Raw genomic sequence first — 14,040 nt, forward strand, 5'->3', positions numbered from 1 at the left:
ATGTAATTCCCATGCCAAAAACTCAAATATCGAGCAGCCCTCGTAATGCCAGTCTGTCATCCTGACTTAAAACAGCCTCCCTTACCACACCAATCTCATGAGTGTCGGTAGCAGTATTCTCCTAGCGATTAGCTGGCTCTCTTCGTCTCCTCTTTTCCCCACCCACCCGGCCCCCGAACCACGGTGCCAGCTTTGCATATACATATATATATATTTATTTTCATTAAAAAAATGCACATATATTTATTAATCCTCTGAGAAAAAAATAAAAAAACAAAGCCATTGCCTCCCAGCCCTCTCAACCTGGCATTTAATAATTTTAATATCTTCTCATCACCTCCAAAATATAAGTTTCTTTGCTCAACGCCGCTCTCGATCTAATAAGTTTCTCCTCTTTGTTGCATTGCTGGGAGGAACTAGTAGTCCTCTCTCTCTTCCAATTGCGGGGTTTGGAGATCGTTTCCGCGGTGGAGGGGGAGGAGAAGGGATTCTAGATCTCCGGGTGCTGTTCCCTGGATCTCTGGAGCAATTTGTTCTCAAAGGTGGGTTCTTTACATTTCTGATTGAAGAAATGATTGCCGATGGTGTGGGTCTTATGACTACGTGTTTCTCTGTGAAGCATAGCATCCAACATTTTGTGAGCGAGTTGTTGTTTTGTTGGATCTAGGTATCTGTTGCCGTTTCATAGAAGGATTTCACAGATCCCTATGAGTTTGTCTTAGCTTATGGGAAGTCTTAATTGTGATCGTCTTTGTTCGTGGTTTTGGTAGGGGCGAGCTGGGAATCGGTGGCCATGTGTTGCACTGGACTGAGATCTGGCTGAGGTTTAAGGTCTTCGTCCTTCAGATCTGATCAAGAGAAGCCCCTTTTGCTCAGAGTAATCCATGGAGGTTGACGGAGAGCCCGGGGTCAGTGCGTACTATGGGGAAAAATCTTCTTTTTTTCCTTCATATAAATGTAGCTTCTTTCTGAGAGTTTACTTTACTCGGAGAATCAGTTTGTAGATTTTTTTTTTTTTTCGAATGTTTGTTTGCTCAGTGTCTAACACTCTAATTTTTGTTCAATGAAGAAATCCACGAAACATGCTGGCGGCCAGGTCTGCCAGATCTGCGGCGATGACGTGGGCACGACGGTGGATGGCGACCTATTCGTTGCCTGTGATGTCTGTGGATTTCCTGTCTGCAGACCGTGCTATGAGTATGAGAGGAAGGATGGGAACCAGTCGTGCCCCCAATGCAAGACCAAATACAAGAGGCATAAAGGTTTCAAGATGGAACTGACCTTATTTTCCACTGATCTGCATCATCTAGTCTTTTTCTTCTTGCAATTAGTGGTTGCTATTTGGTGACTTGGCCTGTCCTTTTGCTTTTAATTTTCAGGAAGCCCACCGGTTCATGGGGACGAAGGGGATGACGGGGATGCTGATGATGTGAGTGATTTCAATTATTCCGGCAATCAGGATCAGAAGCAGAAGATTGCTCAGAGGATGTTGAGCTGGCACATGAGTAGGGAAGATGTCGGGGCTCCGAAGTATGATAGTGGGGAGATCCCTCGCAATAACATCCCTCTGCTCACTCATAGCCAGGGGGTATGATTTTTTTTTTTTTTGTTTTGCTCAATGTATTACTTCTGAGATTCATATTGTTTGTTTTTGCTGTTTCTGATATATATGTGATTTTTTTCTCTCTTTTTTTTTTTTTTCGCTTTGATTTTTACAGCTATCTGGGGAACTTCCAGTGACTTCCCCCGATCATATGATGTCTCCTGGAGGAGGTGGGTCTGGGAAGCGTGTGCATCCGCTCCCTTATCAGTCACGTACGTATATCATCTAATGGCATGTTCTTTACAATATTGCAAAGTCAATGTGGGCTTTTATGTGTTGTTATGTGGGCTCTGATGTTTAAATCATTGATTTTCCTACATTGTGCAGCTAATACATCACGAGAATTTTCCGGTGGATTTGGAAATGTTGCTTGGAAAGAGAGGGTTGATGGATGGAAGATGAAGCAGGACAAAAATGTTGTGCCAATGACCAACGGGACTAGTCATGCCCCTTCTGAAGGCAGAGGAGTTGCTGATATCGATGCAACTACTGATTATAATATGGATGATGCTTTATTGTGAGTTCTTCACTAAAGAACTATTCCTCCCTGTGCTGTCTATAAGTATTCTTTTCATCTGATCAGAGGAAATGACATGTTGACCAAACAATTGATGGTTCTGAGATACTTACTAACATGCAATATACACACTATAATCAGAATCAGACTGAACATTGCATATTTTAGTTCATAACTACCATAAGGTTGAACCTTTTCTTTTTGGAGCAAATAGTTCCTTTCTTTCTTTGTATACTAACATCAGCTAGCTCTACTTTATCCATGATGATTTGTTTAATATAACTTGTCAGTGTAAGAGTTTGTCTTCCTGGCAGAATGACACAGAAAGAATAATCGAATATGATTAACTGTGGAAACAAAGAAGTGAGGGCTATAGATATGGTGATTTTAGTAATGTTCTATTGCTGTATAATTTCATTTGGTGCGACATCTACTTCGATGGTCTAGAAACTTTGATGTTCTTTGCTAATGGACACAATATTAAATTGTTAAAAGGAAGGATCCAGTGAGAGTAGCTGTAGTTTGTTATTCATTTTTATCAACAGTGGATTATAACAATTACATTTTGCAAAACCTTTAGCCATCATTGTTATGTGAAGGTCTTTAGAAGAGTTTTGACACATTTCAGGATGTTCTGAATGGTGAAATATTGGCACGCCCTACATGTGAGTGTAACTATGTTTTGGTGTATATATGATATAACCAGTTGTACCACCTTTCTGAGCTTAACACGTCTTGATGTCCACACTATTTGTTGGAAAAATCAACTGCTTTCCTGCAAAGATGATTTCTTCATAAATTGACAGTCTGAAGTGTTAAAAGTTGTCATTAACCGCCCCACTGTCCAAGTGCTTGACTACTCATTATATCATTGCACACAGGGGAAAATGGGAAGTTAGGAACGCTTAAAATATAAGCAATAACACCAGCTCTTATAGTTTTTGAAAAGAAAGTAATGATCTTTTTATTCTAACTTTCAAGAAGATGATATTATCTAGAAATGTTAATTAGGATATTATATTATGTGGAATTTCACTCTTGGAAGCTCTTGTAACTTGCAAATTTTTTGCCCATGTCTATAGTTATGAAATATTTCCATTATCTAGAATGTTGCTTCATTATACTCTTTAGAAATATAGAATCTCCTAAAATTGTACCATTAAGAATTTTTCTTACTAATTTTTATTCGCCGCCTTCTGTACTGCAGAAATGATGAAGCTCGCCAGCCTCTCTCTAGGAAAGTGTCAATTCCATCCTCCAGGATAAATCCATATAGAATGGTGATTGTCTTACGGCTTGTTATCCTCTGCATATTCCTACATTACCGTGTTACGAATCCTGTGCGCAATGCCTATGCTTTGTGGTTACTTTCTGTGATTTGTGAGATTTGGTTTGCTATATCCTGGATATTGGATCAATTTCCTAAATGGTTTCCAGTGAATCGTGAGACTTACCTTGATAGACTGGCTATAAGGTATTTACTTTTTGAGTTCCTCTGTGAAGTTTTTGTTATTCTGAACCTTTAAATTTCCAGCAGCCAACCTATCAAATTCTTCTTTTCATTTTTGTGTTTTTGATATTATGATTCTCAATTCACTTAATCAACAGGTATGACCAAGAAGGTGAACCATCTCAGCTGGCTGCTGTTGACATTTTTGTCAGTACTGTTGATCCTTTAAAGGAACCTCCTCTTGTCACTGCCAATACTGTGCTATCAATTCTTGCAGTGGACTACCCTGTTGACAAGGTTTCTTGCTATGTTTCTGATGATGGAGCTGCTATGCTGACATTTGAAGCCCTGTCTGAAACTTCAGAATTTGCAAGGAAATGGGTTCCTTTCTGCAAGAAATACAGTATTGAACCCCGGGCTCCTGAGTGGTACTTTTCTCAGAAGATTGATTACCTGAAAGACAAGGTTCATCCTTCATTTGTGAAAGATCGTAGAGCTATGAAGGTATCTAAATTACATGGTTTTTTTCTTTAGATGGTTCTTTCTGTTTATTTGGCATGTCTCCATCTGACAACAATCTGTTTACTGCAGAGAGAATATGAGGAGTTTAAAGTCCGCATCAATGGCCTTGTTGCAAAGGCACAGAAAGTTCCTGAAGAGGGATGGATCATGCAAGATGGTACTCCTTGGCCTGGCAATAACACCAGAGATCATCCTGGAATGATCCAGGTTGGTGCACTTAGCAGTTTTGCTTCACTGTGTTGAGATCCAAATTGAATTGCCAATCAATATTATTTCAAAATGAAAAGACCTGGATTCAAAGTTAGTTGGATACAATTTGAAACAATGTAAAATATTATTCTTTTTGAGGAAAAGTATAAAATGTTAACCGAACTACTGCAAATTGTAGTTCTAAAACTTAACCTTGTACTGCTTATGGAACCATAATTCTTGAAGAGTAAAAGGAAAAAAGGAAAAAGAAAATAGAAGAAAGTCTCTAGAGTTTGCTATCTGTTATTATAACATGCTTGTTTTGATTGCTGCAAACTATAGATATGAAATACTGTTTCCTGAAACACTTTTATACTGGAAGGTAGTATTTTATGCTTAATATGATTTTTCATTATGTGCAGGTTTTCCTAGGCCATAGTGGAGGACTTGACACTGAGGGTAATGAGCTACCACGTTTAGTGTATGTATCTCGTGAGAAGCGTCCAGGTTTCCAGCATCACAAGAAGGCTGGTGCAATGAATGCACTTGTAACTACCTAAACATAGAAATACAAATTTAACTGCATTTAGATATTTCTTTCCTTATTAATTCAATTAATATTCCTCTGCAGGTACGTGTGTCAGCAGTCCTTACTAATGGATCTTATCTGTTGAATCTTGATTGTGATCACTACATAAACAACAGCAAGGCATTGAGAGAAGCAATGTGCTTTCTTATGGATCCAAACCTCGGAAAGTCTGTATGTTACGTACAATTTCCACAGAGGTTTGATGGTATTGATAAGAATGATCGTTATGCCAACCGTAATACCGTGTTTTTTGATGTAAGTAGGATATCCTTTCCAGCTTCCAAACTGCTTTTAGTTTGTTATTTATGGTTGTAGATGATGGATAGTGTCTCAGTAACTTGGTTACGTATGACAGTATTCGGTGCATTTAGCAATTAACAGTTTTAGCTGACACTAAAGGTTGAGAAAAGGCTTGGTTGTGAAACATATGGTTGAATGATATTGATGTTGGCTAGGACGTGCTTGCTAGTTCAAAATTGCTCTCCTTGTCAAAGACTTGGGAGATGGTATATTTTTCTTAGCTAAGCTTAACATCATTATAGTTATTTAGCCTTTACCAAGTTTCTTTTTGTGGTATATCCAAGTACCTGGGATAAGATTTGGCTGTGATGGGTATAGATTGGTGCTATTCTTGAATATCTGAAACCCTAGCATGAATTCATGCTTGGGAGTTCAATATGGCATTTTAACCTATATCTTACCTAGCTTAAGCCATATTTTCCTTGCTCTAGAACTCTCAATATATTCTCTCTATGGGTAGGTTAAATGCATGTAATAAAGATCATTATAGATGATTTTTATATATGATGATCAGTGTAAGATGGGTTAAAAAAAAAAAATTCAAGAACTAGGAGCTCCAAATTTCCAAGTAACCCAGAGATTCAAATCCTTTTATAGTTTTGATGGGAGATTGACAGAAATCACAAAATGTTCTCAAACTTTTTCGATCATACACTGATTCAGGAGCATATAGATGAGATAAGGTTTGTTGGTTACTCAATTTTTGTGTTCTTTTTATTCCTTTATGGTATCTTCCTAAAGTTTTTCCTAAAGCCATTAAACATGCAATCCTGAAAGACATTTGTTTCAGTTTCAATAAGTGAAAGATACCCAAATGAATATAATTCTGAAAGTAAAAGCACCAAAAAGCATATTTAAGGATTTATGCATCTTCTGGGTTCTTCTGACCAATTTTCTTGGTGTTTATATTGACTCTAGATCAATTTAAGAGGTCTTGATGGCATCCAAGGCCCTGTTTATGTGGGTACGGGGTGTGTCTTCAATAGAACGGCTTTGTATGGTTATGAACCTCCTATCAAGAACAAGCATAAAAATAAAGGTTTCCTTTCTTCATTCTGTGGTGGTTCTCGGAAGAAGAGTTCAAAATCAAGCAAGAAGACTTCTGACAAGAAGAAATCTAGCAAGCATGTGGACAACACTGTGCCAATATTTAATCTAGAAGACATAGAAGAGGGTGTTGAAGGTAATTGTATTTCATTTTGGTTGTTTTAGCAAAATTATTGATTTTGTTGTTGATGTGCATCATTCGTGCCTTCTAATTAAAATTGTGAAACATGTTTTAATGGCAATTTTTATATTGCTTTCCTGTCATCTGAAACACATACATAGGTCTCTGCTGGGGAAAACCATGATCCAGTGTCATTATGCTGATCATGTGTCAGGGAAAGGGGAGATTGGGAAAAAGAGCACAGTTTTATTGTGTACAAAGCATGAGCAACTGATGCAAAAGCCTTCAGATTTTATATTTTCTTATTTCTGATGTCTTTATTCTTCTTGAATCTTTTGTTATATAGATATTATCATATTGATGTGAAAGGTTATCCAGTTATGTAGGCAGCAACACTCTTAATTGCTTAGACAGCTGGGTGTGCTTGTGGAGTTTAAATAATTCAGTGATTATGAAATTTGTATATAACTCTGCTAAATAAAATGCCTATAAAATATTCTTATTGATGGAGAATAGTTATTTTAAACAACCAAAATACGAGACATTGAAATATTCATAAATTAGTCACCATCATTTGCATTCTTGAATCTTCAGCTTAGTACAAGTTACTTTTATATATTGTTCATGAAATGCTAAGGTCCAAAAATTCCATTGTTACCATGAAACTGTTTTCTTTCGCAATTTTGGTATGCACATGAACACCTTGATTCTATGAAGCATGGACATAGTCCTAGGGATATGGGTTATGGATGTGACATGATCCAGATACACTAATATGGAAACTTTTGAACGAGTAGGATACTATATGGCTGGGATATGAAAATGAATATACTCATACACAAGAACACATGTATGTATATGCATGTGCACAAATATTATGTATCTATATATCTATCTGTAGGTGTGTGCATGCGTAGATATGTATGTGTGTTTGTAAAGTATACATAAAGTATGGCAGCCTATTAAACAACATAGTTCATACATTATATGACATGATGGACTTCCACAAATTCATTATTTAGCAATCATTCAAATTCATAGACCTTGATCCTGACTTCATATTATAATAATAACACCAAATTCCAAAATTAAACATGCTTATCATTAGAAGTTTAATATTCATGAAAAAAAAAGAGAAAAATCTATACTCAACATTCCCTTAGGTATTGGGGGAGTATCTTGAGCATATACAAGAAGTATTTGTAAAGGTTTTTCAATTTTAAAAAATAGGATACTTAGGTATCAAACATATATCCTAGAACTTCCAATTGGTATCGATAAACAATATGTAATTGATGCAGACATGGTGTGCAATTTGAAGCATTAGTGCCTCCTAGTCTTATAGACGACAACGACATGAACAAAATATACAAGAGACAAATTCATGGAAGAAATGATAAGTTGCATGCTACATGACATTGCCAAGTGCCACATTCATGAAGATTGGCATCTACATGAATCATATAAAATTACGAGATGCCTTTTTAACACCTAAATAATCCAATCATTCATGTGAATCTCGATATTTACATCTATTAGAAAAGGAGTATTTATATAATATTTTGTGACTTATCATAAATAACAATAAAGTTCTATATGTTAACTATGGAGGTGTTTGCTTGGGAGTGGTAGATAAGCATTACCTGTCTGGTCTCTCAATTGGTCACCTACTTGGGCTGTTTTATGTTACAAGTGCATAGGCAGCTCCATGTATAAGCTCCACCTTCTCACACACATACATATATTGTGGAGGGGGGGGGGTGCGTAGTGACCGTAGTATGTTGCTAATGTGTCTAATGCCTTTGTTGGCTTTAAGCAAGATTTGCCGAACCGATATCGAAGGCCATACTAGCCGGTGACTCATATCATGCCATCATGGGGCATATCAACAAAGGGAGAGTAGGAGAGGGAAGGGAGAAGGAGAAAGAGAGAGAAAGATGGGGAGGGCGAGGGGGGAGGAGAGAGGGAGGGGGCCATCCACATCATTGAGGGGGGGAGAGAGAGAGAGAGAGAGAGAGAGAGAGAGAGGGAGGGAGGGAGTGAGAAGGAGGTTGAGAGAGAGAGAGAGGCAGTTGTTGTCATCGGATGGGGAGAGAGGGAGAGAGACTTACTTGGGGGACCTTGGTGGTGGCAGCTTCATTGTTATCTAGCTGCCGGGGACAAATAGAGGAGATTGTGTTTTCGAGGGAGGGGAAGGGGTGAAGTGCAAAGGAATCGAACATGCAAGGGTGACTGGGCAAGGCTTTAATCAAATTGAATATGCGAACCATGCAGGTAGTTGACGGTCTAGTTGGGTACATCCTGAACTGGCCAGGTCGGCATAGTTTGCCAAACCATTATCACATATGCTAGGATACATATTATGTAAAACATATCGCCTAGACCCATTTTCATACTTAATGTTGTCAGTTATAAATCGGTTTTATGATTTTGGAAGTTTATCTGTTTATCAAGTGCCTGCCCTGTCCATGGTCGATGCTTGTTTTATGAGCCTGTCACCTAGACTATTGTTCATTTTATGTTCAATTCCTTGTTGGCCTGGTTTGTGTAACTTATTGTTTTCTTTGGCTTTTCCTGATTTGATGTTGCTAAGACATGTTTTTCTTTGTTTTGAAAATCCAGGTGCTGGTTTTGATGATGAGAAGTCCCTGCTCATGTCACAAATGAGCCTGGAGAAAAGGTTTGGCCAGTCTACTGTCTTTGTTGCCTCTACACTAATGGAACACGGTGGTGTCCCTCAGTCAGCAACGCCTGAGTCTCTTTTGAAAGAAGCAATCCATGTCATTAGCTGTGGGTACGAGGATAAGACAGAGTGGGGAAGTGAGGTATGAGAGCTAGCAATGCAAAACTCTTGCTTTGTTATGCCTTCAACTTTCTATGTTCTAAACTAGTGATATTTATATTACCTTGCTTGGAATGATCAAAATATTTTATGTGCTGATTCTATCCTTTTAAAAGAACTGTAATGTCATATATATTAAGGATGGGATGTGGCAAAAATTGACCAGACCCTGCCCAATGCTGTTTGGGCTGGGTTTAGGTCACGATTTTTTAGTTTGTGTTGGGTTTGGGTCAATTTTCTTGATCCAGATTTTAAATGGATTGGAATGGGTCGGACTGTTAGAGCTTTAACTTGACTCGAGTCATGGGGATATATTTTTGTTTGGTCCCAGCAAATTTGGGCTAAGGGAGAGTTTCTAGCCCTTGGTGATAGTCCAACTTCTTTCAGTTGGCAAAACATGCTTATGTTGCATCTAGCAATATTTCTCTTTATATATGTTATCGCTCATTCTTGATAGTGAATCTGAAGGAATGCACTAGAAAAACTACTCTTTATAGATTCTTGGTGTCATGGTCATGCCAATTAATGATTTCCATAATGATCTAGTTCATGTTCTTTAAAGAATAAAATTCATTTTTTGCCATCAAAGGAGATTATAACTGGATGATAAGCTTTTGTTCACTTTACTATCGTACTGTGGATTATGGGGGTGGAACCCATGTATCTCTGCCATTCTTGTTTATCCCCCACACTCTCCTTTTTCTTTTTTGACTTCTGTGGGTTGGGCTTCTCCCTTGTATGCACACCCTTCTTAAAATAGATACACCACTCTATTTACTTTAAAGTGACTAAATTTGACAAAAATACATGATACCAGACCTGGAATATATTTATCAAATCTACTTCAAAAAATTTTGGTTAGTGGATTTAAGGCCATCTATCAAATGCTCTCTTCTATAAGCTGTGTGCTTTTGAACATGCCAAATATTGGTAGAACTATAAATTTAACTTGCACAAGATGCTATTCTTCGAACTATATAGCCACTCCATTTTCTAAATGCTACCAAGTTGAAGCCATTATAGCTTGCTGACCACATTTCTACTTGCCTAGATGTCATCTCAAGATAAGTCCACTCTTATTTTCTTTTGCCTTTTTTTAAAAAAAAAAAAAAAAAAAAAAGCAAGTCCAACACACTGATAGAATCGTGTTTGTTTTCATGAGTTGTGTGGCATCTTGGTCTGTGAATTATAGGTTTACTTGTTATTTCATAAATATGTTCTTAGCTTCTGATGAAAATCAATTATTCTGAACAGTTTCTGGTTGTATGGCAAACAGGTTTGTATATGTTTTTAAGCTTCATTATCTCTCTCTCTCTCTCTCTCTCTCCCCCTCTCTCTCTTGCTTTATTGGACTTTTGAGTTGCAACAACTTCTATTGGTAATCTATCAGTGTGTCGTACAGAAACAGAGCTTTCCCCTTCTTATATATATATATTTCTGATTTTTGCATAAATTGCTTTCTCTTTTCCTTTAACCATATTTATGCAACATATGAGTTAAATCTGTTTTTATTATGGCATCATCGGATTAAGAATTTATGCTGCTTTCTGATTGATATTTTTGCTATGCATAAACCCTAGTTCATAACACCATTCATTTAGTGTAATAGTGTACCTTATGCAAGATCTACTGGCATTTCATTTATTGTTGTTGATATTTGCTTATGTGCTGTCGTCTACCATATTTTTACAACACGAGTCAGTGTTGTTTTAGCATGGCATGCTGCGTTACATTTGATATTTTTGCTTATGCACAGACCATTGTTAATAATACCATCATCTAGTGTAATAAGATATCTTATGCAAGACCTGCCATAATTCCATTTATTGTTGTTGATATTTGCTTATTTCTGTAGCCTTTTTCCAAATTGAAAACTTTTGCTGATTCAACTTTCTAATATCCAGGGTTCTCCTAGTTTCCAACTAGAGCCTGGATAAAGGTTGACAAGGTATTCTTAGATGGGAATGGAAAAGCAAGATGTACTTTTGCAAGGAAAATAGTAATTTAAATTGCCTAAATTCTGCAAGAAATTGGCTTTTATGTTAAAAACTCAGTTTATATAAACTTATTTGGAAGTGACTTAAGATTCCTACATTTATCAGGAAGGCAGGCAGAGTTGCCAATGAGGAACAAAAAAATTGTAGAAAACCACTTACATATGAGCTTCAGAATAGAACTGATTGATAAGGAATTTCATAAAATAATGATTTACTTAGATGCTTTATGTAGCTGCTTCTTGGGTGTTGCTAGACTACATTATGGTCTTATAAATCAAGGACCTCACACTTTCTAAACGTGTGTTACTCCATTTTACCATGCTAGTTAGCGGTCTCTTGCTTCTTTATAACTTGGGTTATGCTTTCCTCTGCTCTGCATGAAGGCTTGTCATTATTGTCAATACAAGTTCCTTCCACAAGCTTTTTATGATTGTATTCTGATAAATCTTTAACTGCCTTTGCAGATAGGATGGATTTATGGCTCTGTTACAGAAGATATTCTCACTGGGTTCAAGATGCATGCTCGTGGCTGGCGGTCAATCTACTGCATGCCTCAACCCCCAGCATTTAAAGGATCTGCTCCAATCAACCTTTCGGATCGTCTGAACCAAGTGCTCCGTTGGGCCCTGGGATCTGTTGAGATTCTCTTCAGCCGCCATTGCCCAATATGGTATGGGTATGGAGGACGGCTGAAATTCCTAGAGAGATTTGCATACATCAACACTACCATTTATCCACTCACTGCGCTTCCCCTCCTCTTATACTGTACTCTGCCCGCCGTCTGTCTACTCACTGGAAAGTTCATTATGCCTCAGGTATTCAGGTCGACCTTCTTAAGTACCGCTCATTTGAGATCAATTTGGTTTTAAAATTTTCCCTTCTGCTCTGTAAGTTGCAAATTGCAGTCTGAATGAGCCGAGCTTTCAGAACTGATCTTTAAACTTCAACAGCAACCCATATCCCACCCATGTGAATGGGGTTGCATGGGTCGAAGTGTGATCTATCAAGGTTCATGAACATTTTCTAGCAAGCTCTTGACCTAATGTCCATGTTTTGCAGTACTGACCATACCAGTTTGTACCATCTATACTGCCTCGTACCGCTAATGATGTCTTTTAGACTAGATTGGTTGCTGTTGCAAACTTTACTGATGTTAATTTCGATTAAACTTCTCGTGGACAGACTCATCTAGTCCATAAACTATCAGAATTAACTGAACTTTATGCATTCTTGAGTTATTATGCAGATGCAATCATAACAAGCATGTGCTATTTCACAGGCAACTAAGTGCTTTTACCTGCATGAATTTGATTACAGATTAGCAACATAGCCAGTATCTGGTTCATCTCTCTCTTCCTTTCCATCTTTGCCACTGGTATTCTGGAAATGAGGTGGAGTGGTGTTGGGATTGATGAATGGTGGAGGAATGAACAGTTTTGGGTTATTGGAGGTGTTTCTTCCCATCTCTTTGCCGTCTTCCAGGGTCTTCTCAAAGTTCTTGCAGGTATTGACACGAACTTCACTGTTACTTCCAAGGCATCAGACGAGGATGGTGACTTTGCTGAGCTCTACATGTTCAAGTGGACCACACTTCTGATACCACCAACTACCCTCCTGATAATAAATCTGGTGGGGGTGGTGGCTGGAATCTCCTATGCTATAAACAGTGGATACCAATCATGGGGTCCACTCTTTGGCAAACTCTTCTTTGCTTTTTGGGTGATTGTCCACCTCTATCCATTCCTCAAGGGTCTGATGGGGCGGCAGAACCGTACTCCAACTATTGTCGTTGTTTGGTCTATTCTCCTTGCATCAATCTTTTCACTGCTGTGGGTTCGAGTAGATCCTTTCACCACTCGGGTAACTGGACCAGATGTTCAGCAGTGTGGAATCAATTGCTAGAAATTGAAGCAGAAAGGAGGAAATGCAAAATGATGTATCATATGCTACCAAGAGACTGAAAGAATGGTTGAGCTTATTTATGTAAACTTGTACACTCTGGGGCTCACAGATTTTACTTATATGTAGAGCTAAGACTTGCTTTAGATGTTTACTGTTCCACACGTTAAATTATTGTCATTATTTTTTGTTTATGTCCTGTATTTTTTTGGTCAAAAATACTTGCCAGCAATTGTCAATGATTTCATTTTGCATCCAATCGAAAAATTTGACTGTTTGTCTTCCATCAGTGGCATAAAATAAAGGCAGCAAATATCAGGTCCTTTACAATGTTGTGTATCTACTTTTTCTCTCATATTTATTTTATGGCTCTGGCATCGTTTGGTTGATCCTGTATTTGCTATGTTAATAATCATCTTATTGCTGTATGGCGCGTTGGTGCAATCACCGAGTTATGGTCAAGGTTTGTGCTTGGTAATTCAGAACTCTCTCTTTCTGAACAATTGTGTTTAGGCAGAATGGCAAGCTTCCTTGGCTTCTTGTGCAATATTTTAGATACCTATATAGATTGATTGACATGGGCCAGATTGGTCGAGATCTACAGGGTAAAAGCAGTATGTGAAGGTCAAGAGAATTTCCTTTTTTGTAATTTGCAGTATTGTTGTGCTGTAATTGATTTCAGATTGGCTTTAGTTATGCTGATTGCCTAGTATTTTAGGAGAGCTATGGAAATAAAATAGGCAAAGAATATGGATTACGTAAAGGGTGTCTAATATGATGAAAGTCTCTTGTTCTGATACAAAGATACCTGCTTTTGGTTTTGTCCTTTCCTGAATCCTGACATTTAGCTGGGCTTTCCCACCACCATATTTCTTTTCTTCAAAAGAAACAGCTTCCCACTTTCATATTTCTTTTGTAGAGAATAAAAGTACCGGTTATTTAGTGGTTGCCGCTATTGCATGCA

The 14,040-nt window shown here is 37.8% G+C and overlaps 1 protein-coding gene across 2 annotated transcripts; it reads left to right on the top strand.

The window, feature by feature from the left end:
• Positions 1-275: 275 nt before the first annotated feature.
• On the top strand, positions 276-13,360 carry LOC105033139 (probable cellulose synthase A catalytic subunit 8 [UDP-forming]). Of its 2 annotated transcripts, none has more exons than XM_010907815.4 (15): positions 276-667; positions 771-908; positions 1,070-1,262; positions 1,380-1,588; positions 1,719-1,815; positions 1,931-2,120; positions 3,328-3,594; positions 3,729-4,074; positions 4,162-4,299; positions 4,704-4,829; positions 4,913-5,125; positions 6,089-6,353; positions 8,961-9,163; positions 11,642-11,992; positions 12,495-13,360. In XM_010907815.4, the coding sequence occupies exons 2-15, from the start codon at positions 885-887 to the stop codon at positions 13,077-13,079; spliced, it is 3,207 nt and encodes a 1,068-aa protein (XP_010906117.1). In that variant the 5' UTR covers positions 276-667; positions 771-884; the 3' UTR covers positions 13,080-13,360. The 2 variants fall into 2 exon arrangements, with proteins under 2 accessions (XP_010906117.1, XP_010906116.1); XM_010907814.2 differs by having other exon boundaries at positions 333-542.
• Positions 13,361-14,040: the final 680 nt, after the last annotated feature.

Source organism: Elaeis guineensis, chromosome 13 (genome assembly GCF_000442705.2).
Source record: "Elaeis guineensis isolate ETL-2024a chromosome 13, EG11, whole genome shotgun sequence".
Lineage (NCBI taxonomy): Eukaryota > Viridiplantae > Streptophyta > Magnoliopsida > Arecales > Arecaceae > Elaeis > Elaeis guineensis.

Bases quoted from the DNA above. Each gene is read 5' to 3' on its own strand.
- LOC105033139 (XM_010907815.4), top strand. From the start codon at position 885: ATGGAGGTTGACGGAGAGCCCGGG. The intron at 1,589-1,718 runs GTATGATTTTTT...TGATTTTTACAG, and splicing joins TGCTCACTCATAGCCAGGGG to CTATCTGGGGAACTTCCAGT. The intron at 4,300-4,703 runs GTTGGTGCACTT...CATTATGTGCAG, and splicing joins ATCATCCTGGAATGATCCAG to GTTTTCCTAGGCCATAGTGG.